We start from the raw sequence: 21,122 nt of genomic DNA, 5'->3' as shown, positions 1-21,122 counted from the left end.
GAACAAAACGACATCCGCCAAAAGAAATCACTACAAGCTAAGGGCTAAGCTAAGCGACCTCGCAGGATTGTTGTGGGCATGAAGGGAGGGGGGAAGAAACAGGTACGCCCCCCTTGAGCTCCTTGGGGGAAAAGCTGAGGGGATAAATGCAGTTAATACTGAGAACATCTTAAATTCCTCACGTTGGCATCGTTCAGAGGGAAATCACTACACGACTGGTGCCGTTTTCTGCCATTTTGTGATGACAGGACCCATAGACTCTCATCGCCTTCCAAGCTCTACCTCTGGCAAATCCCTGCTGGTAGGTAATATAATAATAATAATTTATTATTTGTACCCCGCCCATCTGGCTGGGTTTCCTCAGCCACTCTGGGCGGCTTCCAACAAAGATTTAAAATATATCAGCGCCTACAGAGGTTTTGGTGGTGGTGCCCCTTTGGACTACAGTGGTACCTTGGGTTACAGATGCTTCAGGTTACAGCAGCGGGAGGCCCCATTAGCTAAAGTGGTACCTCAGGTTAAGAACAGTTTCAGGTTAAGAACGGACCTCCAGAATGAATTAAGTTCTTAACCTGAGGTACCACTGTACTGCCCTGCTGGTAGAGTCCCTCTCTGCTTGTGCAACAGTGTTTATGCCGCATCCTAAGCCCCTTGCCCAGCTTTTGGTCAGATTTAGGATTGTGGTCTGATCCTGGTTTGGTCCTAATTCGGCCACTGCATGCATGTACAGCGGCAGAACCAGGGGCGTAGGAAGGGGGGAGCCGACCGCTCCGGGTGTCATCCTTGAGGGAGGTGACAAAATAGCACACCGTGGGGGTCAGCACTTACCGCGGGGCCTGGCCTGCAGTGTACCTCTCCTGGGAGTGATGTGGTGGCTCGGGGCCTTAATGTCTGGCACTGTTTTGTCTTTAACATTTATACCCCGCCCATCTGGCTGGGCTTCCCCAGCTACTCTGGGCAGCTTCCAACAAAATATTAAAATACCATAAGTCTGGTAGCTGTTTTTCTCTTTGACATCTGGTGGGAGGGCGTTCCACAGGGCGGGAGCCACTACCGAGAAGGCCCTCTGCTTGGCTGCCTGTAACTTGGCTTCTCGCAGTGAGGGAACCTCCAGAAGGCCCTCGGCGCTGGACCTCAGTGTCCAGGCAGAACGATGGGGGTGGAGACGCTCCTTCAGATATACTGCACTGAGGCCGTTTAGGGCTTTAAACATCCTCCTGTTGTCCTCACAGCGACACTGCGGGGGAAAGAGGAAGGTTAATGACTGAGAGACAGCAACCGGCCCCACGGCAGGTGCACCAGCTCCTAGGGGGTAGACCACAGCAATATTTGCTGGCACGGGGGTGGGCCCCCTCGATGCTGAGGGAGCGGAGGAGGCCGAATGCAGAGCAATTCAACGGCTGGTTCCTCCTGAGTGTGAGAGAGGTAGCTGTGCCACGCTGGACACCCCACTCAGCTTCCGCCCAATGATGCGTGTTGCCCGTTTGTGATGTCACACACACGGCACTTACACAATGCGTAGTACCTTAGAGACCAACTAACAAACGTAGTTGGTCTCTAAGGTGCTACTTAGGGACGCGGGTGGTGCTGTGGGTTAAACCACAGAGCCTAGGACTTGCCGATCAGAAGGTTGGCAGTTCGAATCCCCATGACGGGGTGAGCTCCCGTTGCTCGGCCCAGCTCCTGCCAACCTAGCAGTTCGGAAGCACATCAAAGTGCAAGTAGATAAATAGGTACTGCTCCGGCGGGAAGGTAAACAGCGTTTCCGTGCGCTGCTCTGGTTCACCAGAAGCGGCTTAGTCATGCTGGCCACATGACCCGGAAGCTGTACGCCGGCTCCCTCGGCCAATAAAGCGAGATGAGCGCTGCAACCCCAGAGTCGGTCACGACTGGACCTAATGGTCAGGGCTCCCTTTTCCTTTACTTTTTAAGGTGCTAATGGCAGGAATTTTTAAATTTTGTTTCGACTACAGCAGATCAACACAGCTACCTACCTCTATCTAGGGAAGTTTAGGGAAGGATCTCCATTTTTTAAAAGTTCCCTCTTCCTCATCTTGGGCCGTACCCAAGGCTTGCATGCTGGGCACAGAGGGCGAGACCCGCAACTCCCTTGTATCCCCTCTTCCCAAGAAATTGCCTTTTAAAATTTCAATTAGGAAGTACATTAGGTCAATCAGATAAAGTCACACATTGGGAAGAGGATTTCGCCTTTTTAACGGCCCTCGCCTCTTCAATTATCTATAATGAACTTCCTAACAGAGCCTCAAACCTTTTTATATGCTAACGAATCCTTTTATTGGGGCCTCTGCAATTGCCTCTTGTTAATGAATTTGAAACAAGGATGATCAAAAAGGTTATGGCGCCGGCTTGGGGTGGCGTGCGAGAAGGAAATCTCCAAATTTCTTCATATTGCCTCCTTTTCTTAACCCCCCTGGCCTTCTTGCATGTCTTTGTGCTCTGGCTCTGAGTTCCCCTCCTGGGATCCATGCCAGGGTTCCTTTCCCAAAAATAGACTTTGATCACCCATGGTTATTATTTTTCATTATTATTGATTTGATTTATTAACCTGCCTTCACCTTGAGGTTCCTAGGGCGGCTCTCAACCATTTAAAATGTAACTTTAGAAGCAGTTTAAGAGAAATTATATAGGGATGTGGGTGGCGCTGTGGGTTAAACCACAGAGCCTAGGACTTCCCAATCAGAAGGTCGGCGGTTCGAATCCCCACAACGGGGTGAGCTCCCGTTGCTCGGTCCCTGCTCCTGCCAACCTAGCAGTTCGAAAGCACGTCAAAGTGCAAGTAGATAAATAGGTACCACTCCGGCGGGAAGGTAAACGGTGATTCCGTGTGCTACTCTAGTTTGCCAGAAGCGGCTTAGCATGCTGGACACATGACCCAGAAGCTGTATGCCTGCTCCCTTTAAATTGTGCCTTTAAAGCGAGATGAGCGCCGCAACCCCAGAGTCGGTCACGACTGGACCTAATGGTCAGGGGTCCCTTTACCTTTACCTATGACAAATTACAGTCGCAGGAAAGCACACATCTCAGGTGCCAAAGCCCAGGGGGCAGTGATGAGTCTTCAGCATAGAGACTCACAGAATGGTAGAGTTGGAAGGGACCACAAGGAGCATCTGCAAGAGGAAGAAGAGTTTGGATTTGATATCCCGCTTTATCACTCCCCTAAGGAGTCTCAAAGCGGCTCACATTCTCCTTTCCCTTCCTCCCCCACAACAAACACTCTGTGAGGTGAGTGGGGCTGAGAGACTTCAGAGAAGTATGACTGGCCCAAGGTCACCCAGCAGCTGCATGTGGAGGAGCGGGGAAGCGAACCCGGTTCACCAGATTACGAGTCCACCGCTCTTAACCACTACACCACGCTGGCTAGCCCAACACCCTGCAATGCAGGAGTCCAATGTGGGGCTCGAACCCGCAACCCTGGGATTAAGAGTCTCATGCTCTACCGACTGAGCTATCCCAGGTTATCTTTTGGAAATTATACCTTGTAGGTGCCAGATGCACCTCTGTGTGGCGGGAGCTTCACCTCTTAAAAATAGATGTACAGTGATACTTTGGGTTACAGACACTTTAGGTTACAGACGCTTCAGGTTACAGACTCCGCTAGCCCAGAAATAGTACCTCAGGTTAAGAACTTTGCTTCAGGATGAGAACAGAAATCGTGCGGCGGCAGCAGGAGGCCCCATTAGCTAAAGTGGTGCTTCAGGTTAAGAACAGTTTCAGGTTAAGAACGGACCTCCAGAATGAATTAAGTACTTAACCCGAGGTACCACTGTACTGCTTCATGCAGCACATAGTTAAAGTATGGAACTCGCTCCTGCAGGGGGCAGTAATGGGCACAAACCTAAAGGTAAAGGTAAAGGGACCCCAGACCATTAGGTCCAGTCGTGACCGACTCTGGGGTTGCGGCGCTCATCTCACTCTATAGGCCATGGGAGCCGGCATTTGTCCGCAGACAGCTTCCAGGTCATGTGGCCAGCATGAATAAGCCGCTTCTGGCAAACCAGAGCAGCGCACGGAAACGCCGTTTACCTTCCCGCCAGAGCGGTACCTATTTATCTACTTGCACTTTGATGTTCTTTCGAAATGCTAGGTTGGCAGGAGCTGGGACCCAGGAACGGGTGCTCACCCTGTTGTGGGGATTCAAACCGCCGACCTTCTGATCGGAAAGTCCTAGGCTCTGTGGTTTAACCCACCCCAATGGGCACAAACCTAGATGACTTTAAAAGAAGATTCCACAAATTCATGGAAGGGAGGACTATCAATGGCTTCTGGCCAGGATAGCTATGCTCTGCCCCCAGAGTTGGAGGCGGCAGTGCTTCTGAATAGCTCTTTCTGGAAACCACCAGAAAGGGAAGAATGCACATTTCAGAGTGTTGGTGCTGACCTTGAAAGCCCTAAACGGCCTCGGCCCAGTAGACTTGAAGGAGCGTCTCCACCCCCATCGTTCAGCCCGGACGCTGAGGTCCAGCTCTGAGGGCCTTCTGGTGGTTCCCTACCTGTGAGAAGTGAAGTTGCAGGGAACCAGGCAGAGGGCCTTCTCGGTAGTGGTGCCCGCCCTGTGGAACGCCCTCTCACCAGATGTCAAAGAAATAAACAACTACAGTGGTACCTCGGGTTAAGAACTTAATTCGTTCTGGAGGTCCGTTCTTAACCTGAAACTATTCTTAACCTGAAGCACCACTTTAGCTAATAGGGCCTCCTGCTGCCACCGTGGCGCCACTATGCGATTTCTGTTCTCATCCTGAAGCAAAGTTCTAAACCCGAGGTACTATTTCTGGGTTAGCGGAGTCTGTAACCTGAAGTGTCTGTAACCCGAGGTACTACTGTATCTGACTTTTAGAAGACATCTGAAGGCAGTCCTGTTTAGGGAAGTTTTTAATGTTTGATGTTTTGTAGTGTTTTTAATAGGGACGCGGGTGGCGCTGTGGGTAAAACCTCAGGGCCTAGGACTTGCCGATCACATGGTCGGCGGTTCGAATCCCCGCGGCGGGGTGCGCTCCCGTCGTTCGGTCCCAGCGCCTGCCAACCTAGCAGTTCGAAAGCACCCCCGGGTGCAAGTAGATAAATAGGGACCGCTTACCAGCGGGAAGGTAAACGGCGTTCTGTGTGCTGTGCTGGCTCGCCAGAGCAGCAATGTCACGCTGGCCACGTGACTCAGAAGTGTCTGCGGACAGCGCTGGCCCCCGGCCTCTTGAGTGAGATGGGCGCACAACCCCAGAGTCTGTCAAGACTGGCCCGTACGGGCAGGGGTACCTTTACCTTTTTAGTGTTTTTAATATTCTGTTCGGAGCTAAGGAGGCACAGCCAGATAGGCGGGGTATAAATAAATTATTATTATTATTATTATTACTATTTTGCTCAGATCTTGCTTGTGAGTTTCCCCCGGGCATCTGGTTGGTCACTGTGAAAAAAGCATGCTGGGTTGGACAGGCCATTGGCCTGACCCAGAAGTCTGTTCTCATGTTCACTTAGGAGTTGCCACATAGAAGGCCCTCTCCTGGGCTGCCATCACTCTCCTGAGGGCAGCAGACCTACAAAAACATCCCCTCTTTTGATCTGAATCCCCAATGGGGTCTGCAGGGAAGGGGGGGTCTCCCAGAAATTTGGGGGCCGAGTCATTTATGGCTTTAAAAACTCAACAGGAGCACCCTGAATTGAGCCAGAAATCCAAGTGGCAACAAATGCAGCTGTTACAAAACAGCAATATATCAGCAATATATATATATATATATATATATATATATATATATATATATATACACACACACACACACACACACACACACACACACACACACACACACATATACGCACACACACACACAGTGGTGCCTCGCAAGACGAAATTAATCCATTCCGTGAGTCTCTTCGTCTTGCGGTTTTCTCATCTTGCGAAGCACGGCTATTAGTGGCTTAGCGGCTATTAGCGGCTTAGCGGCTATTAACGGCTTAGCGGCTTTAAGAAAAAGGAAACAAACTCGCAAGAACTCGCAAGGCATTTTGTCTTGCGAAGCAAGTCCATAGGGAAATTCGTCTTGCGTAACGACTCAAAAAATGGAAAACCCTTTTGTCTAGCGAGTTTTTCGTCTTGCGAGGCATTCGTCTTGCGGGGCACCACCATATATATATATGGAAATACATATTTCTGCATTTTTTAAAATAGCATCGCATTGTTCAACAAATGCTGTGTGTGAGTGTGTTGAAAGCTTTTGGGGAATTCCATACCGTTTGATCAGAGCCTGGCATGGTGGGCATATTTTCCTCGCAAACACACCTGATGCCAGTTGTGGTCCATCTCACCCACAGAACAGCATGATTGACAGTCTCCATAATGCCATTCCTAGTCAGGGTAACTGCAGCTGTTCCGCAGCTCATCTATTTCTTGGTGTTGCTCAACTGTTTGTGCCCACGAGGCACGTCCGCCATCTGCTGTGAGGAGAGATCCTGCCCGCATCTCTCTCTCAAGTCACACGTCTTTCCGCTTCCCCCTCCCGGTGCTTTGAGTCACTCCTTCCCTTCGTCCCTCCCTTCCCATCACCAGTTCTTGAAACTGGGCACCTGAAACCAGCCCCCTGCAGAATGTGCTGCTTTGCTGTTCTTCTACCTTTCCTTAGAATGGGGTGAGGACACATTAAAGGGCATCTTCCCTTCGTAACATAAAAGGGGGAAGGAGTGCAGCCCAGTAGTAGAGCAGCTGCTTTGAATACAGAAGACCCCAGTGGCAACTCCAGGTAAAGCGGGGAACATCCCCTGCCTGGAGACCTGGAGAGCTGCTCAAGTCAATGCAGACATCACTAAGTTAGATGGACCAAGGTGGGCTAAGGCGCTTACCCATAGGCGCTAGGGTTGCGGGGCACCTGGGCACCGGGCTCTCAGGGGCACCAGGCCGAGAGTCCAGGGCCAAGATTTGGAGTCTGGGGATTGAAGAACCAGGCCAGCCGACAGCTGCTGTCGAGCGGAGCAGAGCCCGTCAGAGCACCGCAGGCTTTTCTGCTGCGGGCGCTGAGGCAGCCGGCCGGCTCTGCCCTCCTGTGCGCCTGGGATTGGCGGGCCGCCGAGAAGCCCACCCAGTGCATGCATGCTGCTCACATGAGGCACATAGCTTCCCTCCTAAGCCTCTGTGGGGATTGCTCTCCTCCCTCCACCCACAGCGTCCCCCCCCCAAAAAAAAGCTCAACAACTTTGGCCTGCCCGCCCCAAAAATGGGGGGTGCTGGGCAGTTTTCTGCACCCTGGCGCCGCATATGCTAAAGACGGCCTTGGTTGAATCTGAATGTTGGAAGATTCAGGGCAGATGGAAGGAAACACTTCTTAACGTTGCACATGGTTAAATTATGAAATTTGCTCCCATGGTGATGACCACCAAACTAGAGGGCTTTAGAAGACCGAATTCATGGAGGAGAGGGTGATTGATGGATGGCAGCTGGAGACAGTAATGCTTCCGTATACCAATTGCATGAGACCACAGGAGGTGAAAGGGCTCTTGTGTTTGGATCCTGCTTGCAGTTTTCCCACTGGGGCACCTGGTTGGCCACTGTAAGAAGAGGGTGCGGGATTAGATGGGCCATTGGCCGTCAGGCACTTTCTTGATCTCCTGCCCTGGGGCAGAAGATATAGAAGCATGATTAGTTGCGCCAACAGGGTAAAGAACAGCTTCTGTCTGTGGGCTGTTAGGCTGCTGAATGAAAAGATAACAACAGGGCAACTGACTTTCGGGTTTGGTGTGTGTGTGTCAGTAAACGAGGGGAATTACTGTATATTTCTCTCCATAAGACGCACCTAGTTTTTGGAAGAGGAAAACAACAACAACAAAAAATATTCTGAATCCCAGAAGCCAGGACAGCAAGCAGGATTCAGCTCCAGGGACCACACATTCGCTCCATAAGATGCACAGACATTTCCCCTTAGTTTTTAAGAGGAAAAAAGTGTGTCTCATGGAGCGAAAAATACAGTAAGTCTAAGAGAGCTGAGTGGGGGGTGCTCATGTAATCTCACTGTATACAAGTTGTACAAGTGACAATAAAGTATTTCAATTTCAATTTCAATTTCAATTTCAATTTCAATTTCAATTTCAATTTCAATTTCAATTTCAATTTCAATATTTCAATTTCAATTTATCATCTTTGTTAACCCTCCTCTGTACCTGTAAGAGATTGCAGGACAACACCTAATTAAGGCCGCGGCAAGTTACCAGATTCCAAATCAGCCTATCAGGAAAACGTAACTAAGCATTTGACTAACTACATGGGACAATTTCTTTCTTTCCCCTCCCATCCCACCTCCTCCTCCGCCTCCCTGCTTTCTCCAGGACTGCCCCCAGTTGCTGCACGTCAGTAAGATCTTGGTGCCTGTGGACGTCATCAAGCCAATCACGCTGAAGGCAAAGAACCTTCCTCAGCCTCAATCCGGGCAGCGGGGCTACGAGTGCATCATCAGTATCCAGGGCAACGAGAAGAGGGTGCCTGCTTTGCGGTTCAACAGCTCCAGCGTCCAGTGCCAAAACACTTCAGTGAGTAAGCCCCGCCACTCTGGGCCATGGGAAAGGGAAGAGGAGGGCTGGACTGCAGGAAGAGATAGGGGACAATCAGTGCCGGATTTACGTATAAGCTATAGCTTAGGGCCCTACTCTCTTGGAGCCCCCCCAAAAAATGAAAGAAAAAAACCTGGATGTAAATTTCCAAAATATAAGATAAAAAAACAAATAAAATAAAACCTACATACAGCAACGGTGTTTTGCACTGTATAGGCTCCTATGGTGTAAGTCATGGGCCCCGCCTGCTAGCCTGCTCCCTAAAATATCACTGGTTTGCTCCTTTCTATATATAGGGTGCCTACATTCTGCATGGACTGGTTGCATGTGGAACATGTGCAAATGGCTTGAGATACCTATGAGGTCCATAAATTACTGTATAGATTATATTCAACAACAACAAAAAACAGCGACCATTTGTTGTTGACAAAGGACAGCTGGACATATCAAGGGCCCCATTACCTTCAGTAGCTTAGGGCCTCATCAAACCTAAATCTGGCCCTGGGGACAATTGTGATTTTGTTTGCATTTTAATGGGAGACTTTCCGAAGCAACACACAGACCGAAACGGAGCTATCGGTTGAGAACCGCGCTTCTCTGAATTTTTGTGGTGCAATTCTCCAGTCAAATGATGGGGGGTGGAGGTGGAGAAGCGTAGGTCAAAGTGAAGGCATGCAATCTATGTTCTAAGTCCACAGGATGAGGCAATGCTTTCAAATACCACTTGTTGGAAACCACAGATGGGGAGAGTTCTCTGTGTTCGAATCCTGCTTCAGGGTTCCCCACAGACACTTGATTGCCCACTGTGAGATTGTTTGACTCGGCAGGCCCTTGGCCTGATCCAGCATGTTCTTAAGATGTGGGTCTCTGCTCCACCTACCAGCAGCTTGGCAGTTTTAAAGGCATTTTCTCCTGGTTGGGAGAATTGCCGCATGACCAAGTTGATAAATAGTCTTTAAGTCCAGCCTTAATGAGGAACAGTAGAGTGAGTTGGATATGAGCCTGGAGAAGGGAAGACTGAGAAGCGATATGACAGCCATCTTCAAATATCTGAAGGGTTGCCACGTGAAAGATCGAGCAAACTTGTTTTCTTCGGCTCCAGAGGAGAGGACCAGAACCGATGAGATTCAAATGTCAAGGAAGGAGATTCCAACCAAACAATAAGGAAGAACTTCCGGGTGGGAACAGTAGTTTGACAGTGGAATGGACTCCAACTGCACAATCCTATGATTCTGAGAGAATTTTGCAGCACATGTCGCTTCTTTTCCATTTAAATCCTCTATACAAATCTGGATCTGGGTGTTCCGCCTCCGCTCCCCTCTGTGTCATTCAAAGGTTCTTTTTTGCCTCAGGAAGGACTCGGCTGAAAGGTTTTAATTTATTTTGCAAACTTTTATTCTCCTCTCCCGAGCAGAGCTTTCTAAAGTCAAGCCACTCTTCAGACAGGCAGGAATCTGAGGCACATCACATCGTGCCTTCCTTGCAATGAATACTAATTCAGGGGGTTTTTTGGGGGGGGGGGTGTGTGGGGGTGTCGGATAGAAAGAGAGAGGGATAACTCCTGCAATAAGCTGCACAAGCAGGATGCTAGCGACACTATTGCCTGTTATCAGCTTCAACCAACCATAAGGTGTTTCTATTCTAATTCCTGAACAATTCAAGATGCAAGACAGATAAAGAGGTATACGAGGGGTCAGCAAACTTTTTCAGCAGAGGGCCGGTCCACTGTCCCTCAGACCTTGTGGGGGGCCGGACTATATTTTGGGGAAAAAACATGAACAAATTCCTCTGCCCCACAAATAACCCAGATGTGCATTTTAAATAAAAGCACACATTCTGCTCATGTCAAAACACTAGGCAGGCCCCACAAATAACCCAGAGATGCATTTCAAATAAAAGGACACATTCTACTCATGTAAAAACACGCTGATTCCTGGACCGTCTGGGGGCTGGATTGAGAAGGCGATTGGGCCGGATCCGGCCCCCAGGTCTTAGTTTGCCTACCCATGAGGTACACAGTGTGCGCACATGTGTTTAGGGGGTCCGATTTGGCCAAGGCTCCATGCCCTGCAAGGAATCAAGGTAGTAAGCAGAAAGAACTGAGATCATTCAAGCATTTTCTTTTTTTCTTTTTAAATTTTTATTTTATTTTATATACAAACAAACAGGTAAACACAAATATTTCACACACGCTACTAACACCAATTACAAACCTTAAAACACTCTAGTGACTTCCCTCCACCAACATTTGCCTTCTTTTGTACAGTATTATTGTATTTCCCATTGCAATTTATATCTTTGTTTCTTAACTCTCTTAACTTACTATTATTTATTCTCATTCGACTTTACAAGCACTAATTCAAACATATCAACATATTATTTTTTGAGCAGTGTTTGGACATATAATCTTCAAACCATTTCCACTGTGATCTTAATTTCTGATTTGATTGGTACCTTATAACTGCAGTTAGTTTTGCCAATTCAAGCATTTTCAAGTTCTAAAAACAAAAAAAAGCAAAGCCACACTTTCCTCTTTTGAAAAGCTGAAATGCTTGAATATTTCTGCCTGTTTTTTCTCAAACTTGGACGAGGCAAGGCAGAGAAGGCAAGACGAAAGATGGACAGTGGCCAACAATCAAGCCTCATTTGGAAGACTTCGTTAGAACCACAGAATTATAGTTGGAAGGGACCCTAAGGCCATCTAGTCCAACCCCCTGCAATTCAGGAATATCAACTAAAGCATCCATGACTGATAGCCATCCAGCCTCAGCTTAGAAGCCTCCAATGAAGAAAACCTTCTGAGGTTGTCTATCCCACTGTTGAACAGTTCTTATTGTCAGAAAGTTCTTCCTGATGTTCAGTCAGATTCTCTCTTCTTCTTAACTTGACTCAATTGATTTGGGTCTGTGATGGCCTGGGACTCAGGCTTAGACTCGGAACCAGAGGCAACTCAGTCTGCACCAGATCCTTTGCCTCAGGCAGCATCTGAACCTAGTTTGGCTGATTCTGAAGAGCCCCAGTCTGCACAGCTTCCCCTGCAACAAGCACCAGCTGGGCTGAGTCAGGGGCCTGAGCCTGCTTTGGCTCCAGATGTGGGGATGACCTTGTTGCCTTCAGCTGGGCCATCACTTACAGCTGTTCCACTACCGGTTGAGTCAGGGGAGGCTGAGGCGGCCTCTGGGTCTAGTAATCCACCAACGTCTCCCGAGCTACAGAGACTGAGGTCTGAGAGAAGGAGAGACCTGAGTACTCACAGGAGGAGTGCTCGCTGTGGCGATCACACAGGGTCCCCGGATGTTTCACCGTCTATTGATCCCTGTGCCACCACTTTATTTCTTGCTGCCACCACCCAGGCCCTACCTGGTACTATACTGAGTCCAGTCAGGGTTAAATTGGAACATAAACTTTTGTTTATTTATTGCAGTGTGGTTTCATAAATGGTATCGGTCAAATACAATCATGGGGTGCCTATCCAGACCTATAACTTCCGCTACCTGCTCTCACTCACAGAACCACCTCTCAGATATTTACTTGTCTTCCTATCCCCTAACTATTCCTGACTCAGCTTATTTCGCTACACTAACTCAACTTACCCACAAACTCGATCCCAATTCACTCCCACTCCAACTAACCACCCAACTCCCAACGAACTCCTCCTTTTGCCCCTCCCAGAGCTGGTTTTATAGTCCCTCTGACTCCACCCCCTGCGTTCTGATTGGGTAACCTGTTTAACTATTTCACCTCCAGCACTCTCTTAACATATACAGTGGTGCCCCGCAAGACGAATGCCTCGCAAGACGGAAAACCCGCTAGATGAAAGGGTTTTCCGTTTTTGAGTTGCTTTGCAAGACGATTTTCCCTATGGGCTTGCTTTGCAAGACGAAACGTCTTGCTAGTCTTGCGATTTCCCCCCCCCCCGCTTCCCCCCCCTTTTTCTAAGCCGCTAAGCCGCTAATAGCCTTTTAGCAGCTAAGCCGCTAAGCCTTTAATAGCCGCTAAGCCGCTAAACCGCTAATAGCGCTAATCCGCTTAGCCGCTAATAGGGTTGCTTCGCAAGACGAAAAAACCGCTAGACGAAGAGAATCACGGAACAGATTCTTTTCGTCTTGCGAGGCACCACTGTAACGTCACACTCGCTTTCGGGCGAAACAGGGAGGTGAGTCGCTGGGGATCAGTACCGGCCGCTACCCCGACAAAGTTAAAAGGCTGACAGACCCTGCCCCAGGTTGCGGGAGCAACATTGCTGCATGCTAGATCCTGCACCTGTCCTTGCCTGGTTTCCTGCCTTGGCCCTGTCGGACTGACTCCTAGCGGAACCTTTGGATACTGGTCCGGTCCTGGACCGTGTTTCAAGGGTTACCCCTGGGCCCAGCAAAGGGTCCTACCCCTTAGGAGCAGCAGAAAGCAAGCTTGCTCCATCAAGGAAGAAGTCAGTTCATATTTGGTTCTGGGCTCTTGGTGTGGAAGGAGACCTCTTTGCTGGTGTGGTTGATCTTCCCACAGCCTCCTTCCTTGCCCAGAGCTGGGAGCTGGGGCATTTCTGTCACCTAAGAAAAAAGAAAAGCAGGAGAAGGATAGGGAGAAGGAGAGGGAGAGGAATCTTGATTAGGGGCCAATAAAATTGTCCAAATCTTATTTATTTATAAAAGTATTTCTGTACCACAAATTAATGCAATGTAACATGGTCGCGTGCAAGCGTATATACAATAACACAGAAGACACCATATAATAATGTAATAAAGTTCAAGATGATATAGAGCCCTGTTCTCCACTGGGAACTCTTCAAGCTTAGCTGTATTAGAATGGAGACGCAAGCTATAATTAACAACCAAAATGCACTCGTTAATGATTATTTATTATTTTACTGTGGCGCATGTATGATTCCGCGTGTGGCATCTGCTTTTATTATATGGTTATCACAACATTTGTGAGAACGTAGGGAGAAACTGTGTGTTGTACCAGTGCGCGTTGTGCAAAATTTCAAAACGGGCGCTGCGAAAACGGTCAAAACAAAGGACCATGAATAGTTTGACATTGGTCGCAATAAGGAAAATAAATAAATCAGAAGCGTCACAAACAGTGGGAGAAACTCACTGGCAGGCATGTGGCTGTTTCTCGGCGTTAATTAAAGCTCTCTGACAACAGTGCGCAGCTCAGTGCATCATCTGGTTGAGCATCATTGCATAATGTCATCCTGTTTGCTTGATGAAGCTGGATGGCTGATGTACACCCATATGCTTGTGTTGACTCAAGCTGCAGCGGCGCCAGCTTGTCATGTAAGATCAGCCTATGAGTTACGCTCTCACTGGTTGGGTGTACAGACTCCAGAGTGAAACTCAGCGGGGTGGAACCAGACATGGATTTGCGCAGCAAATGATGCGGCTACTGACTTTCCCCCCTTCCAAAGCGCTCTGGAATATACAGGATATTTCAAAAGGTGTGAGAACACACAACTGAGCATGCTCGTAGTATCATGGGATTGTAGAGTTGGAAGGGACCACGAGGGTCATCCGGTCTACCCCCCCCCCTTCCCGGCAATGCAGGAATCTTTTTACCCAAAGTGGGACTCGAACCCGCAGCCCTAACATTCAGAGTCTACTGATGGAGCGGTGATGAGATGAAAGATGTAATGAAAAACATTAATAGAAACTTGTAGAAAAGGGGCAATATGGCAGTTATTCCAAGATAGCACTTAAACAGACATTCATATAATAAAAAACAGTGCTGGATGAAATTATTGGTCTCAACTAGGGCCAGGGCCTTTTCAGTTCTGGCCCCGACTTGGTGGAACGCTCTGTCACAAGAGACTACGGCCCTGCGGGACTTGACATCTTTCCGCAGGGCCTGCAAGACAGAGCTGTTCCACCAGGCCTTTGGTTTCGACTCAGTCTGACCTTTATGTTTCCCTCCCCTTATGGTCTTGATCTATGGTCTACTTTTAAAATGAGGCTGCATTTTGAATTGTATTTTAACCCATATTTTTAAAAACTGGTTCCCCCTCTCTATTATGTTTTTACTGTAATTTTACTGGTGTTAGCCACCCTGAGCCTGGCTCTGGCCGGGGAGGGCGAGGTAGAAATTATTATTACAGTGGTACCTCGCAAGACGAATGCCTCGCAAGACAAAAAAACTCACTAGACGAAAGGGTTTTTTGTTTATTGAGCTGCTTCGCAAGACGATTTTCCCTATGGGCTTGCTTTGCAAGACGGAAACGTCTTGCAAGTTTGTTTCCTTTTTCTTAACACCGTTAATACAGTTGCGACTTGACTTTGAGGAGCAACTCATAGAACGCGGTGTGGTAGCCTTTTTTGAGGTTTTTGAAGACTTTGGTGATTTTTGAAGCTTTTCCAAAACTTTCCCGACACCGTGCTTCGCAAGACGAAAAAAATCGCAAGACGACAAAACTCGCGGAACGAATTAATTTCGTCTTGCGAGGCACCACTGTAGTAGTATTATTATTATTATTATTATTATTATTATTATTATTATTATATTATTATATTTGGATGGAATTTTTCACCTATGTGACTGTGTCACTAAGTACATCCCTGGTGTGCTTCCTGTACTCCTCTCCTCTGCTTGTTGCTTCCTATTGTAGTCCTCTATGGCATCACTCATTACCATGGCAGCTGTTGTGTTATGCCCTTGCTTTTTCTCTGGAATGTAAGATGAGAAAGGGTGTTAGAGCCACGAGCCATTCAACAACCTGTTTAGCGTGGAGTAGATAAGACTGATAAGGTGATATGAGAGCCATCTTCAAATATCGGAAGGGCTGACACATGGAGGATAATAATAATAATAATTTATTATTTTTACCCTGCCCATCTGGCTGGGTTTTCCCAGCCACTCTGGATGGCTTCCAACAGAATATTAAAATACAATATTAAACATTAAAAGCTTCCCTAAACAGGGCTCCCTTCAGACGTCTTCTAAAGGTCTGGTAGTTGTTGTTCTCGTTGACATCTGGTGGGAGGGCGTTCCACAGGGCGGGCGCCACTACCGAGAAGTCCCTCTGCCTGGTTCCGTGTAACTTGGCTTCTTGCAGTGAAGGAACTGCCAGAAGGCCCTCGGAGCTGGACCTCAGCAGAACGATTTGGGTAGAGACGCTCCTTCAGGTATACAGGGCTGAGGCCGTTTAGGGCTTTCAAGGTCAGCATCAACACTTTGAATTGTGCTTGGAAACGTACTGGGAGCCAGTGTAGGATTGAGCAAGCTAGTTTTCCGCTGCTCCAGAGAGTAGGACCCAAAGCAATGGTTTCAATTTGCAAGGAATGAGATTCCGACTAAACGCTAGGAAGAACTTTCTGACAGTAAGAGCTGCTTGACAGCAGAACAGACTCCCTCGGAAGGTGGTAGATTCTGTTTCATTGGAGGCTTTTAAATGGAGGTTGGGTGTCCATCTGCCAGAGATTCTTAGCTTCATTGCAGGGGGTTGAACAAGGTGATCTTTGGCTCACCTCCAACTCTATGAATCTATGATTCTAGCCCTGGAAGTGAGCTCCAAAATATATCAGGACTACTAGCTTGTACTTGTTCTTCCATCATGCTTTCTTCCGATTTTCCTCAACTAATCATTTCCTCTAGTTGATGTTGTTGTTGATGATGTTGATGTTCCTTTCACAATGAATGTAGGCTTCATTGTCCTTCCTCTGCCCCATTGCAGGAAGCTGTCATTAAAACCATGCAGCCCATTTTCTGTGGCATTAAACGCCATGTTTCCAATTATGGGCCTTTTGCCAGTTTTACGATCTGTTACAAATGAGCGTGCCATCATCCCACTTTGCTTTGCTCCCAGATTCCATTACTGGTTAGTGGCCTGTGAGTGCCGAAGCTCAGGATCTCGCTGGGATTTATGGCTTGAAAAATTAAGGATGCTTTTTATGAACCTTTTTGGGGTGTGTGTTTGTTTTTTAAAAAGAAAATAATTGCAATATTCTGAAAGTTAAAAGGAAGCCTGACCCAATCCCAGAACCCAGACAATATGTCTGTATCGGTTCCTCAGAATTTCCTAGTAAAGTAATCTTACCTGTACAAAGCTGAGATCCCTGCAGAGTCTTAACAGGGAGAGAGGGTGATAGTTGTCAATGAACACCACACACCTGTTGAACAGCCCCATTCTTCATCTGAAGACCCCAACATAGAGGCTGCTATAGCCACTAGCCCAAAGGGCAACGTGGTTTTATGGACCATCTTGATTTTGTGTTAAACAACCTCTTAGTTGGAGCTCCTGTCACACATTACTATGTGGTTAGATGTGTCCGTATGAGGGACTGTAGCGTACATTCTTCATGCACACTTGGTGTGATGCAAACCCCTGTTACATAAAAGAACATCCCTGACCTATAAGGATACCTCTTAATGGTTTCTTCCTTTCCTCCATTCGTTAAATATTCCTCACCCAACTTACTGTGTCATCAAGCGTCTTGGTGTCTCTTTTCAAAGACTGGCACATTGAGACTTTCCAGTTCATCATTTCAACCACTTTGCCCATAGCCCTGCAATGGTATAATCTAGGTAGTATTCCGAGGAGCATCATCATCGTCCTTTATTATTTATATGCCACCCAACTGACTCGATTTCCCCAGCCACTCTGGGTGGCTTCCATCAAATTAAAACATCAAACACAGTAAAACATCAACTATTAAAAACTTCCCTATACAGGGCTGCAATATCTTCTAAAATTGCCTAATTGCTTGTTTCCTTGACATCTGATGGGAGGGCATTCCACAGGGAAGGAACAATTCAAAGTGTTGGTGCTGACCTTTAAAGCCCCAGCTTCGTCCCTGTATACCTGAAGGAGCATCTCCACCCCCATCGTCCAGCCCGGACACAGAGGTCCAGCTCTTAAGGCCTTCTGGTGGTTCCCTCACTGCGAGAAGTGAGCTTACAGTTTCTGAGAGCCAGTGTGGTGTAGTGGTTAAGAGCGGTAGGCTTGTAATCTGGTGAACCGGGTTCGCTTCCCTGCTCCTCCACATGCAGCTGCTGGGTGACCTTGGGCTAGTCACACTTTTCTGAAGTCTCTCAGCCTCACTCACCTCACAGAGTGTTTGTTGTGGGGGAGGAAGGGAAAAGGAGATTGTTAGCCGCTTTGAGACTCCTTAGGGTAGTGATAAAGTGGGATATCAAATCCGAACTCCTCCTCCTCCTCCTCCTCCTCCTCCTCCTCCTCTTCTGGACATTTGGAGCGGGAATAGTAAAATGAGTTTCCAGTGGGAGGAAACTTTATTATTACACTTTATTCAAAGTGTCAAAAGCTTCTTTCACACAAACACACATTCTTTTACACTTGGAGAAAGCCATCTCTGACTTGACTGTTGATGGAAGGAAGGAAGGAAGGAAGGAAGGAAGGAAGGAAGGAAGGAAGGAAGGAGGGCTGATTCTGCGACATCTAGTGTGCAAATAAATGAAAGCCCCACCTGATCGTAGAACCATAGAATTGTAGAGCTGAAAGGGACCCCGAGGGTCATCTAGTCCAACCCCCTGCAATGCAGGAATCTCAACCAAAGCATCCATGACAGATGGCCACCCAATCTCTGCTTAGAAACCTCCAAGGAAGGAGAGTCCACCACCACACGAGGGAGACCGTTCCATTACCAAAACAGCTCAGAAAGTTCTTCCTGATGTTTAGTTGGAATATCCTTTCTTGTAACTTGATAGTCCACCCTTTTCTCCTACTCTTTGGAGTGCCTCCCCCTTCCCAATACAATGTGGATAAATTTGGGACAGACGTTCAGGTCCGTCCACACACATCCAGGCGCAAGCATGGTGTTTACGAACCCTGGAAGCTACCACCACGATCCCAGAAACAGTCCCTGGTCTATTTCAAAACACCCCATCAGCATCTGCATTAAAAAAATAAAATGTGTTTGGTTTCTTCCCTTCTAAATCACAAAACAGCAATAACGACAACAATAAAAATAGCAGCGAGAGCGGCAATAAAAACCAGAGAAACAGAAGGAACGAAACAAATGATCCATTAAAAAGTGCAGGAGATGAAAATTGTCTTCACCTGGTATTGCAAAGCTTGCAAAAGAGTCGCCAGCCCCATGTCCTTGGGGAGGTCATTCCATAACTGGGGTGTCACCATCAAAACAGCCTCGCCCCTGGCAGAAGTCGCACCCAGAGCACGGCCTCCGACCCAGACCGTTAGAAACGGGGGGAAATGCATATAATCGGCTGTAATGTGCTCAGTGGCTTATGAGCTGTACAAAGTCCATGGCGGATTCACTAGTAGGAGTAGAGGAGGAATCTGACTCATTTTGCAAATCAAGGCAAATCTAGCAAATAAGCGCTTTTTTAGTGATATGTGATTAAAAAAACACAACCCACAGCCATCCTTTGAAAGTTGCACATTTCTATTGCTGCAGTTTTGCATTGCAGAGCTCCAGACAAGGAACGTGTTAAAAATGCTTACAGTTGAGTGAAATGAGCCTAAAAATCCACAAAAATGCAACACATTGTATTAGGAACTATTGCATCGCACAAATTAACTTCTTAGGCAAAACAGCATACAAAAAAAGTTCAGTTGGGAGAAATTTGCGCAAAACCGAGTCTGGAAGTCACCATTGCATGAAGCGTATTATATTGGCATAAATATTTCCCCCCAAAAAATGACCCCTGAATTTTTGAATTTTATTGATATTGAAACTGCATTTTATGTTGTATTTTATGCTGTTTTTAAGTCACATTTTAACCAATGTCTTATATTTGCTGTTAGCCGCCCTGAGCCCGGTTTTTAAACTGGGAAGGGCAGGGTATAAATTATTATTATTATTATTATTATTATTATTATTATTATTATTATTATTATTAAACCGAACCATTTGTCATTAAGGGGCACCCCTTCCCTTTACCCCAGGAGGTATAAAACTCCTGTGAGGCTTTCATGAAATCTGGAGAAGTGTGTTCAGTGCCCTCCCCCCAACTTTGTGGGTTTTTAAATTTTTGACTCAGGGATGTGTTAGTTGTACTTTCCTGTCCATTCAAGTAAAGCTGTAAGATCCTAGTTGTTCAAATGCCAAGATGAGTTTTGGCTTCTTTGCTAAAAGCATCCCATGGCTCCGTATTCCTGTCGCAGCAGCAATCAGTCCCCCGGCGTGATAATAATACATATTTGCTGCCACCTTCTCCTCTTCAAAGTGTGATGCGGCGTGCGAGCTAATTAACCCTGCCAGGTAGGGGAGTGCTACTAAATAACTCGCTGCGCACTCCATCCCAGGAGATCGTTCCCACTCCCCGCCCATCCTAACCAAGCTCCAAGTGGGAGTTACCGCAGGGAACGGATTCTACAAGGATCGTTATTTTAACTGCAAAGTCACAGGCAGAAAACGTTCTTAGAGATAACAGCTGGAAACCATAGAGGTCAAGGGCAAAGCTCTGGGAACACGATAGTGTGGTTTGTCATCAGCGACTCCAAGGCGCCTTGAATCCAGAACCCAGTTTCTGCAAATCACAGGAGAGGAGAGAACGCTCTTGTGCTCGAATCCCACTTGTTGGTTTCCCAGGGGCATCTGGCTGGTGAGAACAAGATGCTGGACTAGATGGGTCATTGGCCTGATCCTGCAGACCTCCTCTTGCATCCATATGGCCAGTTGCAGGAATGTAGCCCACTGAACCACCTGGAATTGTACTGGCCAGCTTTTGGAGTCCTCTTCCAGCAGAGAAGAGAAGAGAAAAAAGCACACCAAGAACTTTGGCCAATATAAGTTTCAGTAGTGGGAGTGGTCCCTACTCGCAAATCAATAGTCAATTGTAACAAAAACTAATCCATTTGAAAGTATGTATTCTGACAAGGCAGTGAGAGATTTTACTTTCTTGGGCTCCACGATCACTGCAGATGGTGACAGCAGTCACAAAATTAAAAGACGCCTGCTCCTTGGGAAAAAGGCGATGGCAAACCTAGACAGCAGAGACATCACCTTACCAACAAAGGTCCGTATAGTTAAAGCCATGGTTTTCCCAGTAGTGATGTACGGAAGTGAGAGCTGGACCATAAAGAAGGCTGATCGCCGAAGAATTGATGCTTTTGAATTATGGTGCTGGAGGAGACTCTTGAGAGTCCCATGGAATGCTAGAACATCAAACCTCTCCATTCTGAAGGAAATCAGCCCTGAGTGCTCACTGGAAGGACAGATCCTGGAGCTGAGGATCCAATACTATGGCCACCTCATGAGAAGACTCCCTGGAAAAGACCCTGATGTTGGGAAAGATGGAGGGCACAAGGAGAAGGGGACGACAGAGGATGAGATGGTTGGACAGTGTTCTCGAAGCTACCAACATGAGTCTGACCAAACTGCGGGAGGCAGTGGAAGACAGGAGTGCCTGGCGTGCTCTGGTCCATGGGGTCATGAAGAGTCGGACACGACTAAATGACTAAACAACATTCTGACAAGGATTACAAACTCAAATAGAGATTACAAACTCAAACAGAAATTACAAACCCAAACTCTTAAGGATATGTATAACACAATAATTCGTTACAGAATTAGAGATAAGAGTTTATGAGTAGAGATAAGTTCATGTTAGTCCATAGTCAGATTCGATGTGAAGGCCGATGTGAAGTATCAAACATTACATGG

General features: G+C 47.2%; 1 protein-coding gene across 1 annotated transcript in view; it reads left to right on the top strand.

Annotated features, from left to right (window-relative positions):
* The window catches only part of PLXNA4 (plexin A4), a 598,107-nt gene that overhangs the window by 467,916 nt on the left and 109,069 nt on the right, over window positions 1-21,122 (top strand). Inside the window, exon 10 of the mRNA XM_077935356.1 lies at window positions 8,323-8,523. Coding sequence (XP_077791482.1) covers window positions 8,323-8,523 — 201 coding nt within the window. The remainder of the gene's footprint in view (window positions 1-8,322; window positions 8,524-21,122) is intronic.

Source organism: Podarcis muralis, chromosome 10 (assembly GCF_964188315.1).
Source record: "Podarcis muralis chromosome 10, rPodMur119.hap1.1, whole genome shotgun sequence".
Classification (NCBI taxonomy): domain Eukaryota; kingdom Metazoa; phylum Chordata; class Lepidosauria; order Squamata; family Lacertidae; genus Podarcis; species Podarcis muralis.
The sequence above is the reverse complement of the archived record's forward strand: the minus strand, read 5'-3'. Positions and strand labels throughout refer to the sequence as shown.